At 53.8% G+C, this 18,142-nt stretch overlaps 2 protein-coding genes across 2 annotated transcripts; both read right to left on the reverse strand.

Annotated features, from left to right (window-relative positions):
- Window positions 1-8,799: 8,799 nt before the first annotated feature.
- Ffar3 (free fatty acid receptor 3) lies at window positions 8,800-9,774 on the reverse strand. Its single transcript, XM_076839457.2, has one exon. The coding sequence runs from the start codon at window positions 9,772-9,774 to the stop codon at window positions 8,800-8,802; it is 975 nt and encodes a 324-aa protein (XP_076695572.1).
- Window positions 9,775-13,768: 3,994 nt separating this feature from the next.
- Window positions 13,769-14,671, reverse strand: Ffar1 (free fatty acid receptor 1). The gene has a single exon (XM_076839483.2). It carries the CDS (start codon window positions 14,669-14,671, stop codon window positions 13,769-13,771), a length of 903 nt encoding a protein of 300 aa, XP_076695598.2.
- Between the last annotated feature and the right edge of the window lie 3,471 nt (window positions 14,672-18,142).

Genomic DNA, 18,142 nt, shown 5'->3' on the forward strand with positions numbered 1-18,142 from the left:
AGGGAGAGACATGGGTAGGTTGTCCATGTTGAAAGCTGGTCATGGATCAGATGCTTGGGAGGGGGTGGAGGGCACGAGAAAACCAGGGCTGAGCCTGAGGAGGCCCTCCCAGGGCAGGGGCAGGAAGAAGGGCCAGGCCTGAGTCGGAGGATCAGCCACCTGCAGTCTGGGCCTCCCTTCCCGGCCTGGCCTGTGTCCTCCAGATACTTCCCTGTGAGGGAGAAGTAGAGGAGGGCCGCAGGGCTGGCCAGGGACCTCCCAATGAGAACGAGGGACTGGCAAGAGCCTTGTTTAGAAAGTCAGAAGGCCCCCGCGACTGCTGCAGCCGTGCTCTGCCTAAGGATGGGGACCCATTCTGAGAAACGTGGCCGGTTGGTTTCGTTGCTGTGCGAACAGCCCAGAGAGAACTTCCACAAACCTCAGTGGTCCCGGCCAGTTGCTCCATGTGACCTCTTGATGTCAGCAAACACGAGATGCAGGAGGCTGTGAGGGTAACAGAGCAGATTGTTTTGCAGTAAGCTTTTTTTTAAAAAAATAAATAGGAGCCCATTAAAAGTGTGGCATGACACAGACACAAACCAGCAGCAGAGTCACTTATTGTGATTACCGAGCGTGATAGACGGCATGGAACTGTGTGTGCTCTGCTTTTATGTGACAGGTCATGCCGCAGATTTGTCAACACCGGCATCAGCACAAATGTGAGTGGCACGTCGCATTCTTGTGTCACTACAGCCATGATGTCACTAGCTGATAGGAATCCACCATAACCTCATGGGATCTCCATCATCCATGCGATCCGGCATGGACTGAAGTGTCACTAATGTGACTGGCGCATGCCTGTATGTGTCTTCACCTCTGGGCCAAAGTATCTCCGAGCTGAGCTTATGGCAAAATCCCACCCCCCCTCCCACCCCCGTGTACCTTCCCCACCCAGGCACAGCATCTGGGGACTCCTTGACCCCCACTGCCACAGAGGCCACAACCTGGGAGCCTAGAAGCCCATCCAATACTTGGACATTTTGAATTTGTTTTCAGCTCATAAGAATGTAAGATTCCAAAAACAGCAATGACAACTGAAGTTTCAGCTTGAAATTTTGGCAGGTGCAATAGTCCTGTGGCCCACAGCCCCCTTGGTGACAAGTCAGAGTGGAATGACTCTCCTGTTCACCACAGCTCCACCACTCTGTGGGGTTCTCCAGCACCAGGATAAGCTCTGGTTGCCCTCTACCACCTGTCCGCACCCTGGCTTCTACTCTTGGGTGGAATCTGCAAGATCCCTGTGCAGTCACAACTTCTGCAGAGTGACACAGACAAAGCAGAGCCCTTCTGGCCTTGACCTTGTTATGTACCTGTCTATTTTGCACGTGGAGGTGAGATGACGCAATTTTTCAAACTCAGCCCTGCTGAGGCTGACTTTTCATAAAATACAGCGCCTTCATTTGAAGCTCACTGTGCAATACGACTGGCCTTGCGATGTGACCCCCGCCTTAATCAAGTTACCGAGCATTTCCACCACCCTAACGTGCCCCTGGGGACCTTCACCGTCAGTCTCCTCCTCCTCTCTCAACCCCGCACCCTGACAACCAGGGTCTGCTTTCTGTCAGAAGCTACCCTGGGAATCAAAAGGTCAGCCCGACAATGCGCCAGGAGAAGCCCTGGCCCCGCCATCCCAGCCCAGTCTCACGAGAGGGGGGTGGGGGGGCAGCGGCGCTCCTGCAAATAAAACATTTGATTGATTGTTTTTCCAAGAATAAGCCCCAGGGAGTTCTTTTAATGAAGATTTTAAAGGAGACTTTCAGGGTGTCAGAGCCCTACGCGCTGGAGAACAATGGGGGGGGGACCAGCGAGCAGCAGGCCCCTGATTGAGTGCATTCGCTGTAGGTAATAAACGGGGCTCTCAGGAAGCAAACCCTGTCTTCAGATGAGCATCGTGGGTGTCATGGTCACTCTGTGGGCGAGAAGACTGGGCAGGGTGACTCTCCTGCTTCAAAGAACTCTGAACAGAGAGAGCCGCCTCCTGCAGAACATGCGTGACTCGTGACCCCCAGCCCCCTGTTTGTCCCTTTGCTGTTTCTGTGGCATCTGAGATCCCATAATAAGCATGGGAAGCTTTACCTATAAAAGTGCAAGTGGCAATCAAGTCTGCAGGTCAGATGGTGTTTGACCTTAGAAAGGGTCCCGTCCAGCCTGATGTTTTTGGTTTGTCCTTGGAGTGCTGTGTCCATGTAGCTTTAGCCAGACGGCCATCAAATGTCCCCTCCTGAATGAAGGGAGTCCTGGCGTCTTGGTACCAGAGCTGGTGACTGGAACCATAAGAAGCTCCCCTGAGATCAGTCGTTACAGGTAAGGCAGACATTAAGATGACCCAGCCAGATGTGGTGGTGCCCGCCTGTAATCCCAGCAGCTTAGGAGGCTGAGGCAGGAGGATTGCGAGTTCAAGGGCAGCCTCAGCAAATTAGCAAGACCCTGTCTCAAAATAAAAGAGGGCGGGGGATGTGGCCCAGTGGTAAAGTGCCCCCTGGGTTTAATCCCCCCCAGATCCTACCAAGCAATTAGGCAGAGTTTAGACATCAGGTAAGTTCGGATAGGATGCAGGATAACCAAAATACAGGCTGATCAGCTGATTTATTAGAGTTAGGATGCAATTTGACTGCAAGAGAATATCTGGCAATAGAGAGTCAACCACAGGGTCATTTATTAATGGTGAGTCTGGAGGTAGGTGGTCCCAGCTCAACAAGGTCCAGGGCCCAGGTCCTTTCCACTTTTCTGCTCTGCCACCCTTAGTTAGCTGCTTCCTTAAGTTCGAAGCCTTATGGCCCCAATGTGGCTGCTGTAGCTCCAAGTATCATGACCTTTCATAAAAGCTTCTAAGTCAGGAAGGAAGAGAGCAGCTCCTTTCAGATCTCTCTCTTTTATGAGATGGAGAAAAAAACTTTCCCAGAGACTACCGTCCCACCCCAGGAGACTTCCTAACATTTTGTGGGCTAGAATTGGGTCCCATGTACATCCTGAGACCAGTCACCAGGAAAGAGGATCCAGATGGTCATGGTAAGTGCCCATCCTGCCTCGATCCCTGAGGCTGGAGCCCGTGTCTTATTTGGGTGTCTCTGTACCCTTTAGGCAGTAACATCAATCTCTTCCCCAAATCCCTCTCCTCTCCATCTTGCTGTCACGCAGGTGAACTCTGCATCTCCCCTCCTCAGCCAGCGTGACCAGCTTCTGTTCCTCCTGTCCCGTTCTTTCTCCAGATGTGACCCAGCATTCCTCCCCCAGAGCTCAGGCCACCATCTCTGGTGGTTTTTTACCCCCATGGGGAGATGACCTTTCAGAACTTCCTCCAAGGGCAGTCAGGCTTCTCACAGATTTTAAGAAGTTTTAGAGACCACAACTACCTGAATTTCTTGGGACTTTTTTTTTTTTTTTTAACCCAGAGGGGTCATGTTGCCAGAGGGGTCAAAAGTTGGCCACTTTCTCACTATTTCTTTCTCTTTGTTTCCCCACCCAGACTCTTATCTCCCACTTCCAATTCTCCTCTCCCAGAATCTGTGGCCTGACTTTCGGCCACCTCCTACTGCCACTGATGTTCTGTTTCCTCTTTTTGATGATTCTTATGACAGCTGCTGCAGACTCCTGGGCCCCTCCCTGCCACCTCTGCTGGCCCTGACCTTGTCTTGTCCTTGCCTCCTTCCTGGGGTCCAGTTGAAACAGAGCCACCTCTTCTGTTCTGCATCGCAGCGTCCCCTTTGAAGAATCCTCCCCAGGCTCAGATCACCGTGAGCCAGGGGACAAGGCAACGCCCACCTACCCCCTTGTTCCCGCTCTGCCCTCTTCGGATGCAGGGAGGTTGAACAGTCAGAGGTTGTCGGACAGGTAACCTGCGAGGATCTGGCCATTCACAGTCTCCAGTCGGGATTCACAGTCTCTGCCGGTTTTTAACAACTTTGTGGGTAGCCCTCCTGGGTGCCTGGTCACACTTGGTGACTTCTAATTCCCCGTCACCTCCCCAGTGCTGTCAAAGCTGGGAGGCTGAGGCATTCACAATAGCCTCAAATAAAATAAAATATTTGGGAATCAATCTAACAAAAGAGGTGAAAGACCTCTACAGTGGAAAACTACAGAACACTAAAGAAAGAACTTGAAGAAGACCTTAGAAGACGGAAAGATCTCCCATGTTCTTGGATAGACAGAATCAATACGATGAAAATGGCCATATTCCAAAAGCGCTATACAGATTTAATGTGATCCCTATTAAAATTCTAATGTTGTTCATAGACATAGAAAAGGCAGGTATCACTACAGTGATGCAGCCACATCCATTGTTTATAGCAGCTCAATTCACAATAGCTAAACTGTGGAACCAACCTGAGTGCTCTTCGACAGATGAATGGATAAAGAAAATGTGGTATACATATACACAGTGGGATATTACTCAATCATAAAGAAGAACAAAATTGTGGCATTTGCCAGTGAACGGCTGGAACTGGACACTATCATGCTAAGTGAAATAAGCCAGTCCCAAAAAACCAAGGGCTGAATGTTCTGATAGGTGGATACTAACACACAGTGGGGCAGGCGATTAGAAGTTCATTGGATTAGACAAAGGGGAATGAGGGGAAGGGACAGGGGATGGGAACAGGAAGGACAGTAGAATGATCAGACATAACTTTCCTACACCCGCCAGTGTAACTCCACTTCATATACAACCACAAAAGTGGGAAGTTAGATGCCATGTATATATAGTATGTCAAAATACTTTCTACTGTCATGTATAACTAAAAAGGACAAATAACTCAATTTTATAAATAAATAAAAGCTGGGATGGCCAGGCACAGTGGGGCACACCTGTAATCCCAGCAGCTTGGGAGGCTAAGGTAGGAGGATTGTAAGTTCAAAGTCAGCCTCAGCAATTTAGGGAGGCTGTATAAGCAACTTAACAAGATCCTGTCTCAAAACTAAAAAAAAAAAAAAAAAAATAAGATGGGACTTGAGCTGGGCTCTGTGGCACACACCTGTAATCCCAGCAGCTTGGGAGGCTGAGGCAGGAGGATCGTGAATTCAAAGCCAGCCTCAGCAAAGGCAAGGCGTTAAGCAACTCAGTGAGACCCTGTCTCTAAATAAAACACAAAATAGAGCTGGGGATGTAGCTCAGTGGTTGAGTGCCCCTAGTACCCGCCCCCCCCCCCCAAAAAAAAGGTTTCCATAGGGACTGGGGATGTAGCACAGTGGTAGAGTACATGCTTAGCATGCAAGGGGCCTTGGGTTCAATCCCCAACACTGCAGGAAAAAAAACGAAAAAGGTTCCAGGTGAGTAAGTCATCTGCGGCCACCCCTACGCCATCCTACTGAAATCCATGCAGAACAGACTCAATAAAACCTGGGATGGAGATGGGTCATGTCTTGTCTTCCTTCTGTCCTCTGGATTGCGCTGCCTGAGGTTTTGTCGAAGGAGGATATTTCCCCCAGGGGGAAGCTCTTGTAAACCTTTAAAGACTTGCAGAGTTAATTAACAAAATTATATGTAAATAGAAACCTGAGTCTCTGATTCAGAGAAGCAGCCTATCAACCTGCTGGAGCTTGAGACAATTGCAAACCCCCGATTCCATCTTTATCCTTATTTTGTATTTCACAAAGAAATATGGCTCTGAGTCAGCTTCTCAGTCTGACTCCCGTTGGCCTCTTTACCCACATCCTGGCTTTGCTTTGAGCTCAGCAAACACTGCTCCGTTTACATCTGCTCCACCTTTGTCTCCAATTCTGCAGTAACCCTGGCTTTCCTTTGGGGAGGTGGCCCCAAGCTCCCCTGCGGTCTCTCTTGGTTGGCTGTGAGATGGGCTTCCTCAGCCTCCTGGTGGAGACTGCTTCTCTAGCCCCTGCCTTCTCAGCAGCATCCCCTAAAAGGAGGAAATCCGTTCTTAGGAAGAGGAAGCAGTCTTGGAATGGTCTGTGTCCTTCCAGAGGGCCACAACACATAAGCTGCTTTGCAGGGTGTTTGCTGCAAACCCAAGCAGGAGAAAGAAATATAACCAAGCCAGCTTCCTCGCAGCTAGAATGTGGGTCCTCTCTGTCTAGGGAGATCCAACCTGGATGACTCCGAGGGAGGGAGATGTAGAAGGGCCTAGGCAGCCAGGGCAAGGTGGTGGGAGAGGAGGCCGGGGCCAGGGCCAGAACGAAGGGGCATGGAGAGGGTCTTCTGATGAGGTCAGCTTCCTGCTTGATGAAAGTGCTGGGGGCACAAGCGGGGGACCGCATCAGATGGACACGTCTGTACTCCTTCCCTTAAGTGGGGAATCCAATAGAAAAACAGATGCATGGACAGAGGGGCACCAATCAAAAATAGTGAGGAGCCTGTGGCCAGGGGAGGAGATAGGAAAGGAGGAAATTCCAAAGGCCACCCAGGTCAAAGCTGCCCCCGGGACTCCCGGCTCCAGGGCCCCTCCTCTTGGGGACATCTGTGACTGTTGCTTTGGCGGTTAGCCCGATGCCGGCTTGCGACCTCTGTGTCCGGCTTTTCAGTTCTTCGCTGAGCAGAGACAAGGAACCCAGCGCCCCTGGATGGTCACATTAGCATCTCCCCAGAACCTCCGCCTTGCCGCGTCCCCTCCCCCATGGGCGATTCACTGTGTGCCCTACCAGCGGGAAAGCTTTGCTGCTGTCACCCGCGGACACTCCACTGTCATCTCTCTGCCACTCTCCCTCCCCCGCTCACATGGCCCAGAATCCACCCTCCGTCCCCAGAGTGGCCCCTTTCCCTTAACTTCTGGGGAGTTCTGGAAAATGCCCCGACACCCCTCACACCACCCAGACGATCGCCCCAAATTCTGATGACCGTACCTCCTGGCACCCGAGTTCGTCCCGGGCACAGACGCAGTTGGGGGGCTGCCTGGTGAGGATGGAGGGCAAGCAAAGCCAGTCACCCTGCCTCTACCTCCTCGCCATAAGCCCAGGGGAAGGAGTCACCCCCTGTTCTTCTCGGCTTTCTTCAGAATGTGAGGTTTTCAACTCGTTCCCAGCTTTATCCATTCAGGGGTCACAGGACTCATGACACCTTTGATTTCTTTCAGAACCAGGTGGACCCAGGTTTGCATCACCTCCTTAGCAGCCGCCGAGGCAGAATGCCCTGGCCACACAGGTGACAGCCTACACCTTCCTCTCCCCATCCAAACCCAGCCCCCGCCCACACCCAGGCCTCATTCTCCAGGGAAGAAAGCGAACATTTATTTTTAATATTTATTTTTTAGGTGTAGATGGACACAACACAATGCCTTTATTTTTATGTGGTGCTGAGGATCGAACCCGGGTCCCACCCGTGCTAGGGGAGCGCTCTACCGCTGAGCCACAATCCCAGCCCCGAAAAAGTGAACATTTTTTAACATTGGTATTGAAATCCCTGAAGTTCTGAGCTCAACCATCTACCCCCCAGTAGGTGATCAATAAATGCCTTGGCAATAAGACTGAGTACAAACAGGCGCCAACGTTTCTCGGGTTGCCCTGCGGGGAAGGGAGGCCTGGCCAGCTCTTTCTCCTGTGTCACCCCTCAGTGCAGAGCGAAAACTTGCACGATGACCACATCTCAGCAAAAACAGCTTTTAAGAAGGTCCATCTATGTTTGTCACCATCTGAAGTCAACTGTGCTAATGACCTTAATTGATTAATTATTATTATTATTATTATTTTGCCCGTATTTCTTTCCTGGGAGGAGAATGGACCTGCACAGAGAGCAGACCTGCTTTGCCTCTGATTTTGTCTCTCCTTGGGGCCTGTTTACTTTTGTCCTGTTTATACCGGGTCCCCCAACTTTGGAAGTTTGCCTGAGCCAGGTCACTGCAGACTGACCCACAGCTGAAGGAAGGATGCAGAGTGGGCTGGGGGTTTAGGTTTTGGAGTCACAAAGTCCAATTTCCAGTCCTCCTCCAGTCACGCACTAGGCTAGCTCTGCCATCTCAGGGGAATACTTGGCCTCTCTGGGCTGGTTCCCTGCCCTGCCAAATGGTGATAATGTCATCCCCACCATGTGGCCATTGAGGAGGTAATGGGTCCAGCCAGCTCCTAAGATGGTTCACTATTATTTCTCTTTTCCCTGACCCCGAGCCTCGGCCAGAGGCATCCTGTCGTCTAGTTCTTTCCCTTCTGAATCTGGGTGTTGATGCTTCCATTCACCACGTGAGAAAAAAGGAGAATAAGGAGAGACCATTCTCTTTTGCTCGCTACCGAATTTATTTGGGTGACTTTTCTCTGTCAAGGTTCACAAACCGTCCCTGAGGATCTGGATTCTTTGAGCACTGGGAACTTTCCGGTACAGCCCACCGAGGGCAGGTTGCTCCCCACCCCTGGGGCCCTGTCTGCTCCCTTCCCGACCTGAAGAGTGAGCTCCTCCCTCTCCCCTCTCCTGTCGCCTGGCCGCTCCCTCTGACCCTGGGCACTGCTCTTTCCTCCTTCTCCCTCAGAAAGACACAGGAATTGGCCTGTTGCTGTCAGGGCAGGAGGTGGGGGGGACGCTGGGGGAGGTCATTTTCTTCCAGAGAAGTCTCCGATCCTGACAACTTCCCAGAGTCAAATCCAGAGCATGTGGGAGAACCGGAAGAGGCAAAAATCAAGAGCTGGCTTCTGTGAGCACATCCCTAAGGGGGCAGGGTGTCTGCTCTGCCCCCTGAGCCACATCTAGTCGTCCTGTCACGGCATGGCATGGTCCTGCCCTGGGGACATGGATCTGCTACACCTCCCTGCCCCAGAGGACCACACGCTCAGCCCAGACCTTGGGGCTACCTGCTCCCTAGCCTTCCTGGAGTCTGTCCCTGCTCTCTAGGTCGGACAGTCCTGCACCTGCCCCTCTCCTCCACCCTTGACCTTCAGCTCCACGCTAACCTCCAGCCTCCAAGGGCTGCAGCCGCCCGTCAGCCTCCCCAGCAGCTCCTGGAAATCGGCTTGGAACCTAGATGATGAGAAATAGTAGACAAGGGGGTCCACGCAGGAATTCAGGGTGCTGAGGAGCAGCACGTAACTCCTCCAGGTGGGGCTCTGACCCTCGAGGTAGCCCACCACGTGGGACATGTTGTAGGGCCCGAAGCACACGAGGAAGTTGAGCAGCGTGGCCACCACGAGCCCCACCACCCTCCTGCGCCTGCGCCGGCTGGTCCCCCTGCTGAGGATCCACACCAGGCGACTGTAGCAGAAACCGCTGATGAGCAGGGGCACCCCAAAAAGGATCACGGCCATCTCCAGCCGGACGGGCAGCAGAAAGGCCAGCTGGTCCTCCCGGAATTCCAGGTAGCAGGTCCCGTTGGATCCCTGGCTGTGGGATTGGTCCCCAGAGAATTCAGCGACGTAGACCACGCTGCAGTGAGAAGCCGCCAGGAGCCAGCAGATGCCACTGACCAGGGCAGCCTGGCCCAGCCTCGGCCGCGTCTTGTACCACATCGGGTAGGCCACGCTCAGGAAGCGCTCAGTGCTCACGGCTGCCAGGAAGAGGGACGTGAGATAGATGCTGGTGAAGAAGAGGAACCCGGACAGGGGGCAGAGGATGAAGGGCAGCGGCCAGCGCATGCCACTGGCCGCCTCCACCATGCGGAACGGCAGGAAGAGCAGCAGGAGCAGGTCCGAGAGGGTCATGTTGAGCAGGAGAATGTCCACCGCCACCGGGCGGCGCCGCAGCTTGCCCACGAAGATCACCAGGGCCATCAGGTTGAGCGGGAGCCCCACAAGGAAGGAGAAGAGGTACACAGAGAAGTACAGCCAGTGGTTTCCCGGGAAGAAGAACCTGTCTGGGCTTGTCTCCATGGTCACAGCCACTGGTAAGAGGGGGAGAGGTGAGTGCAGGAGTCCAGGGAGGGGTCTTTCTGTCCCTCACCCATCAGCCAGGAACTCTGTCACCAATGCCAGCCCCGCCCCCACCGTGGCACAGCCCCACATACTTTTCCAGGCAGGAACAGCCAGCCTGCCTTCGGGGACCTGCCCTTTCTCCTGTCACTCCCCTAGCACAGAAAGCACCCAGGCGCTCCTCCAGCCCCGTGCTCACCTGCTTCTTTGAAGATGCAAGCCCTCTGCTCCACGGCACCTTGCTCTCCTCTCCAGAACAAGTGCTCTGAGCTCTTTATCTGGCAGAAATGCTAAAGACCTGGCAGTGCCCATGACGTCACTCACTGAGGAACAGAAGCACAAAAGATGCCTTGAGCTCCGTTCCCAGGGCTGTGTCCGTATGCAAAAAAGAAGAGCAGATTCCACCAGGGGCCTCCTCCTGAGCAGCCGCAGCTGGGATGTCCGGTCCAGGCCCATGCTCCCATCACGCCGTGGTCCTCTCTCCTCTTTTCCACTTGAATTTGGTCTGTTTTCTCTAGGAATGGCACTTCTCCAGTTTGCCTTGTAAGGGCAGGAAGTGTGATGTGGTGATGGAGGGCTGGGCTCGGGAACTGGCTCTGTGAAGGGGGACACAGAAGTGTTCCCCTTCTGTGTCCACTTTCCCATCTCTAAAACAGGGATGGTTACAGGGACAGTGTCACAGATTAGAACATGGACACAGGCCAGGCGCCTCCAATGGAGCCTGGAACTGACCCTGCCACAGTCCCTGTCACGATGCAGGCTTGACGACGATGATGATGATGATGATGACGAAGATGACGGTCGCAGCGACAGAGGTGGCCAGGCTGCTACCGGCTTCATCCCGGTGGGCGCGAGATCCATAGCAGGCCCTCTGTTCCTTAGGGTATCACTGCTTTATCTCACTGTGTGAGATCCTTCAGCCTCTCCACGGGAAGTGACTTGCTCCAGGGCATAAACCTCATGAAGTACGACCAGCAGGGTTCCAAGTCGAGTTCTCTCTGGCTTCAGAGATAATGTATTCATTCACTTAAATACTGAGGGAGCCCAATGTGATGCCATTTCACACCCATTAGGGTGACTATCATCCAAAAGTCAGACAGTTCCAAGCACTGAGCAACCCCGGGGGAGTAAACCAGAGCTCTCATCTGTTGCTGGTGCAGCCACTTTGGAAAGCAATTTGGCAGTTTCTTAAAAACTTACCCTAAGGCCCCACAGTCCCACTGCAGATATTTAAATTAGGAGAAATGGAGCCCCCTGAGCCCCAAAGCTTGCTCCTGAATGTTCCTACAAAGAGTGGAAACATCGCTGGCTGTCCGTCCACCTGTGAACGGATAAACAGACGGGCACTTCCGCACAATGGCGTTCTATTTGTCGATGACAAGGAATGAACCACACACTGTAGCCAGGGTGAACCTCAAAACCACCACGCTGAGAGCGGCAAGCAGACATAAGAGACCGCACCATACGTGATTCCATTTATAAGAAAAGTCTAGAAGAGAGACTTTTTTAGAGACAGAAAGTGGATCAGCAGTTGCCTGGGGGCTGAGGGAGGAAAGGATTAATTGTAAATTAATTGTAATTAATTGAGCTTGAGGGATCTTACGGGGTGGGGAGTAGGGTGATGAGAGCACCCTGAAGTCAATTTACTAAAGCATCATTGCCTTGGAGACTTGGCAGGGTGCCTTTTATATGCCAATGATATCTCAAGTTGTTAAAGGTACAGCCCTGAACAAAGTTTTAGTTGTGTCCTAACATCTGGTGAGGAGGACAGGGAACTTTGATGAAGACATCAATACCTGAGAGGTAAAGAAGGGAGAGGGGAACAGGAAGGGAAGGAGGAGGTACTGGAGTCTGAATCAGAACAAGATATATTCCATGTCGGGTGTGGTGGCACACGCCTGTAATCCCAGCCGCTCTGGAGGCTGAGGCAGGAGGATCAAGAGTTCAAAGCCAGCCTCGCATATTAGTGAGGCACTAAGCAGCTCAGTGAGATCCTGTCTCTAAATAAAATACAAAATAGGGCTGGGGGGTGTGGCTCAGTGGTTGAGTGCCCCTGAGTTCAATCCCTGGTACCACCCCCACAATAAAAATGATATATATTCCATGCATGTATAATTATGTCAAATACATCCTACTGCTATGTATAACTAAAAAGAATCAATTTAAAAAAGAAATATGCAGAGAGACATCTCAGAGAACATGCCAGAAGAATGGCTCGACCTCCTGGGCTCAAGGTGAACAGAGGAAACTGGGGCGAGTCCTGCACGGCCTCACAGGACCAGGCAGGAACTGCATTCTCCCCCGAGGGGGAAGAAGCACGGGTCGCTGGGAGCAGCGGCCCAGCACCTCGCAGATGCTCCAGAGCAGTGAGACTAGAAGGCTCTCCCTGGCACTGTGAGGGTGGGCAGAGGGGCCTCCTGGGCTGGAGTTGGGGTTTTTACTAAAATTTGCTGATGTCCCCTGTGCACAGGGACGGAGTTTATTTCTGTCTTTGGTAGAAAGTTATTTAACCTCTCCAGCCTGTTTCCATATTTATAAGATAAGGGTTCTAGAACATTCTTTGGAGAGCGATTATGAGCATTTATTCATTCATTCAGCAAACATTTATGGAGTGCCTGTGATGTGCCCATCGCTCTTCTAGACACCTGTAGACACTGAAGCATGCCAAGAGATCATTGGGATAGCCCAGTTTGTACATGCCAGCCACATAGCCCCACATGGGCTCTATGAACATGGGTGGCATTATTGAACAAACTTGATTCCCATTCCTCCCCTCATTGCAGCAGATGCCCAGGTCTCCTACGGCTACTTTTCTGTCTTCCCCCTTGTGGGCCACCCTTTAGCTTCCCCAAATGGGTCACCAATACAGGTATTATCCTGACACTCCAGGTTTTCCCCTGACCCTCGGAGGAGCCTGCTTGGAAAGATCACATCGGACTCATCCCTCTTCCTTGCTATAAGCCTTGGGCAAGTTTGTTAACCCCACAAAATGAAGATGTGATACACCTGGCCCCAGGACAGAGGCTACCCCATGCAGGCCTTTTAAAGAGGATAAGGCACCCTTGGGGGAGTGCCACCCTGCACCAAGGGACACTACAGGAGGAGCGGGTGGTGTCTTTGTTGAAATTAAAATGAGAGGCTCCTTCCCTTGATTGGAAGCAAGGCAGGCACACGGCTTAGTGAGCCCAGCACGGGCTAGGAGTCAGTGTGTGTCCCCTCTGCCTGTCGCCCCTGTGCAATGAACAGCCTGCCCATCTGTGCTGAGTCACCTGGCTAAATCCAAGGGTTGTGTGATGTGGACACCGTGGCATATACCTTGGTCCCAGCTTCTTGGGAGGCTGAGACAGGAGGATCGGTTGAGCACCAGAGTTCAAGGACAGAGTTCAAGGCCAGCCTGGGCAACAGAGCAAGACCCTACCTCTTAAAAAAAAATAAAGGGAGTGGGAGGGTTGTGTGAGGATAAAATGAGAAAACGCTCATTATAAAGCACTGGGCATGGTGGCTGACCTGGGCCCTCTCACCAAGCATCTTTTCTGGGCCAGCTTCCCATTCACAGCTCGAATGCTGCCCCCTTGTGAGCTCTAAGAGGTATGGCAGCCTCGTGATCTTGGCTAGTGCCTCCATCTCTTCTTTAGAAATTAAAATGTTCTTTCCTCACAAATGGCTGCAGGGTAGCATTGCACGGTGGTGTTCCTCCGGATTAGAAGCCAGACGTCATCCTCCTAGTGGGCAGGAAGGACGCCAGGAGTGAGGCAGAGGCAGGAGGCAAGCTGACGTGTGGAGGTGCCAGCCCCTGGCCTCCTCTCCTCTCTCTGGACCCGGGTGTTGTCCTCTCCAGGCTTAGCTCTTCCCACAGGTGGCACCGGGGATGGCTCCGGGCAAGGCTGCCCTGCAGTTCTGATGGGGCAGCCCCGACATGGGGCCTGGAGAAGCCCCTTTCTCCCAGCAGGAGCTGCTATTTCTGGAATGTTCCTCCTTGCATTCTTGCCACACACACCGTCCCTCGGCCAGGACCTGCTCCCAGGTAGCCAGTCACCAGTGGATTGAGCACCACACTCCAGGCCCCTGTGATGAGCCCCAGTTTTCGCCATTGGGACCCCATGTCGGGGCGCAGGAAGCCGGCCACGTTGGAGGCGTTGTAGGGCCCCAAGCAGAGCAGCAGCGTGAGCAGGGCCCCGCCGGCCACCCAGGCTGCCCTGACCTTCCGCCTGTGGCTCAGGCCTGAGTGGGCCAGGGCCCGGAGGCAGCCCACGTAAGAGAACGCGGTGATGATCAGGGGCACAAAGAAGAGCAGGAGGGAGAGACTGAGGCGGGCGGGGCCAGCAGACGCCGGGTCCCAGGCCTCCAGGCAGACGGGGGAGCCGTTGGCCACTCTGTTGATGCCCAGGGAGCTGGTGGTGTTGTCCAGCCAACCTCCCGGAGCCTCCAACCCAAAGACCAGCCCCAGATGACAGAGGACGAGGGCCCATATCACCACGCAGACGCCCCAGGAGTAGCGCGGCCGCCGGAGGGCTTGGTAGCCCAGGGGGAAGGCTGCGCCCAGGTAGCGGCCGGCGCTCAGAGCAGCCAGGAAGCCCCCGCCAGCGTAGAGCGGGGCGAAGTGGACCAGGGCGAAGGCAGGGCACAGCTGGACCGGCAGAGGCCAAACCCCCGAGGCCAGGGCCTCCACGGCCTTCAGGGGCAGAGAGATGGCCAGCAGGAGGTCAGAGCAGCCCAGGTGGAGGGCGTAGACCAGGCTGGGAGTGAGGCGGTGCCGGGCGTGGGAAGCCGCGCTTCTGATGGCCAGGACATTGAGCGGGAAGCCCAGGGCAAAGGCGGCCACATAGAGGGCGAAGGAGAGCTGCGGAGGCAGGTTCATGAGGCAGCTGCTCCTGCACTCCGCTTGGTCCCACTTGGTCTTCAGATCGCAACCAGAGAGCTGGCTTCGGCGCTGCCTGGGGTGAGGCAGAGGAAACCGAGGCCACTGAAGGAGGTGGCAGCCAGGCAGCCGAGGAGCCAGGATTAGCAGCAAGGACTCCGCTGTCTTTCCACCATGTCACCTCTTGCAATGAAGAGGACAGCCGTGTGGTAACAGGAAAAAACAGTCAGGCATGCAGTCAAGGAGGATGGGCGGCCTCTGGCTCCCTTAGGCTCTGGGGAGGGAAGGGGTTTAGAGAGGTTAGAGTGGCTTCCTTGGGCATGGGTCACCCTCCCGAGCTCACTTCCTGCCAGTGGGGAGCCCACAGGGCAGGTGCAGAGGTGAGAGAGGACCCTGGGCTTGGACACGAGCTACAGGGAGCAGAGGAGGTCCCCAGGGGAGAGCCCAGGGTAAGCCAGATCCCATCCATGTCATGGGGGAGGAACTGAGCAGATCTCAGGGGACACCCCGGGCAGAGGACCTGGGGGATCATGGGTGAGAAGAGGAGCCACAGAAAGAGGGACTCACCTCTTGGTACTGCCAGGTGTCTCTGAGGCTCAGGAGTCCCCTCACTGGGTTGCCGGAGGATGCCCGGGATGGGCAGTGAGCTGGAAGAGAGGAGGGCGGGGTGGCAGGGCCATTAGCTTCAGGCACTAGCAGCTTGGGTGAGCAGCTAATGGGGCATCCCGGGCTGGAGCGAGGCTGAACTGCCAGAGGTGGGGGGCTAAGAAGGGAGCCAGGATAGGACGGGGCTTTTTTCCGAGTGATGCATGTGTAGCCAGGATCGTGGGGGTCCGCCAGAGGACAGCTCTGTGCCTAGCCACTGCCAGCTCAAACTGCCCCAGGGGCTACGTCTCCCCAGTGCAGGAGGAGCACTTGGGCCAGGCCCCTGCCTTACTGGCTCATTCCAAGTGACTTTAGTCACCAACCCATTGGTGTGCAGCAATTTATGTTGGGATGTCAAAAGCGTCATTCCAAGGGAGAGCTCACCCTGGCTGTGGGCATGCTCCCTCTCCTTCTCTCCCTAGCTTCATGACAGCAGCTGCTGACCTTTGCAGTGTTGGTAAAAGGCAGGAGAAGAAAGAAGAGACAAGCAGAGTCCGTGTGGTGGGCGCTGGAGTAACTGGGCTGTGGCCTCAGCTCGGCCTCTCTGGACAGCGAGGATGTCCAGGCCGATTCCTCCCCAGGTTGTTTGGGGAGGGACATTGGACGGTGCTCCCTGGGGACGGGAGGTGCCTCCAGGAGGTTGCTTAGCTTGTTTTTCTCAACCCTGGGGAAATGCCTGGCCGTTTACCTCCCCATGGAAGTCATCTTGACCTTCCAGAAAGATCTCCTAAGCAAGGCTTAAAATGGCTCCAGTCTGGCTCTCTCTCAAATGTGGTCCACATCTGGTCAGTGGAAAAGAATGCTCTCAGTCTCTCTGATTCTCTGACCATGCCTGCACCTCTTCATCTGTCTCTCTTTTTCTGACTCAAATTCTCAGCTTCAGTTTTCTTAAGGGTGTGTGGTAGTCACCAGGCCACCCTGCCCCTTCCAAATCTCCCATCCAAATAATGAGTCCTCTCACCAGGCTGCAGGAGTGAGCAGCATGGGGTTCTCAGCACTTCAACAACTCCCTCCAGAAGAATTATCCAACTTCCTTTTTAGACCTCAGATTCTTTTTTTTTTTTTTTCCTTTGGAGCGGATACCAGGGATTGAACTCAGGGGTACTTGACCACTGAGCCGCATCCCCAGCCCTATTTTTTATTTCACTTAGAGACAGGGTCTCACTGAGTTGCTGAGTGCCTGGCTGTTGCCGAGGCTGGCTTTGAACTTGCAATCCTCCCGTCTCAGCCTTCCCAGCCGCTGGGATTACAGGCCTGCAGCTCTGTGCCTGGCTTAGACCTCACATCTTGCTTGCACCTCTCCAATCCTGCATCTGTGGCAAGGCGCCTCACTTTGAATGGAGAAGAACGTGCCACCGACTGCTTAGTATTTTATCTTTGGCAAATACTGAGAAACAGACAGAAAGGAGAAAACAATCAAGAGTGCCATTTTACCTCCTGTGACAACTATTTAGGAGAAAAGCAGAGCTCTAGGGGAGACGTGGGGTCTTCCAGATCTCTGCTTAGCCCCCCACCACCTGGCTGCTGGGGCTGCTGCCCTGCGCCACTCCTCAGCGGGCCTTCCTCCATCTCTCCCCCCAAACCCACCCCCTCTCCTCCTCCATATCCATCTTGCATTGTGTAAATCCGGAGCCTCTGTGATTCTGCCACATCACATTTGCTGGCCCCTCTGCTAGAAGGCTGGCCTCAGGAGGGCAAAGATTCTGGGCTGCTTTGTCCATTGTGTGGCACCCTGCAGGGGCTCTGGGCACTGGGAGGATGGTAAAACCCAACCCGGGGAGGGGGTGGGGTGGGGGGGTGCCTGTGCTCTGGAGTCCCTGGCCGCCTGCTCGTCACGCCTCAACAGTGCCTGTGACAGTCCCATCTCGTGGTCAATGGGTCATGAAGTAGGTTTATGTCAGCAGCTGGGCTCAGGGACAGGAGGGGAAGGCTCCCGGTGGTTGCCAGGGAGCCTAAGCCAGGCTTGGTGAAGCCCAGGGCTGCCTTCAGCTCCCTCCAGGTGACTCCGCCCTGAAAAGCTTTGGGGACGCTAGACTAGACGGAAAGTCCCCAAGGCTGGAAGTATGTCTTTTTTGCACCCCAACAACTGCCTCTGTGCTGGTGTTCAGTGAACGTCTGCTGCAGGAATGAATGAATGGTCAGATGACACTGGACCTAATCAGAGGGCACAGAAACCCTAGAATGTGCCAGGAACTGTGTGTCCATCACGTTGGTGGTTGGTTCGCCACCTGTTCCAGCCTTCTGAGCAGAATGGGTCTTAGTCCTTTGGCTAAGCAGGTAAATGGGTGAAGAGAGCTCAACCTGAGAAGTGTCAAGGGGACTGGGGACAGTGACTGCGAAGTGTTGTCTTTTGACAAGTATGTCCCTGAACAGAGAACTGGTGGGGTGACAGTGAAGGGCAGGAGAACTGTGCCGCTTCTCCTGGCAGCTGGCCTTTGAGAGGTTCCGCAACTGCGGGTTGTGAAAGGACTTGGTAGATCCCCTTCTTAGAATAGCTGTGAGTAACGAATCGGCTTCCCCCACTTTTTTTTCCTTTTGAATATTCTTCTAGAAATATAAACAAAAGCCGGGTGTGAGAGCACATGCCTGTAATCCCAGTGGCTTGGGAGACTGAGGCAGGAGGATTGCAAGTTCAAAGCCAGCCTCAGCAACTTGGTGAGGCCCTAGGCAACTTAGGAAGACCCTGTCTCAAAATAAAAAAATAAAAAGGGCTGAGGATGTGGCTCAGTGGTAAAGTGTGCCTGGGTTCAGTCACCAGTACTCAAAGAAAAGAAAAGGAATATAAATCAAAGATGGGAATTTTATTTATGGAAGACTTCTGGCCTC

Source organism: Callospermophilus lateralis, chromosome 18 (assembly GCF_048772815.1).
Source record: "Callospermophilus lateralis isolate mCalLat2 chromosome 18, mCalLat2.hap1, whole genome shotgun sequence".
NCBI lineage: Eukaryota > Metazoa > Chordata > Mammalia > Rodentia > Sciuridae > Callospermophilus > Callospermophilus lateralis.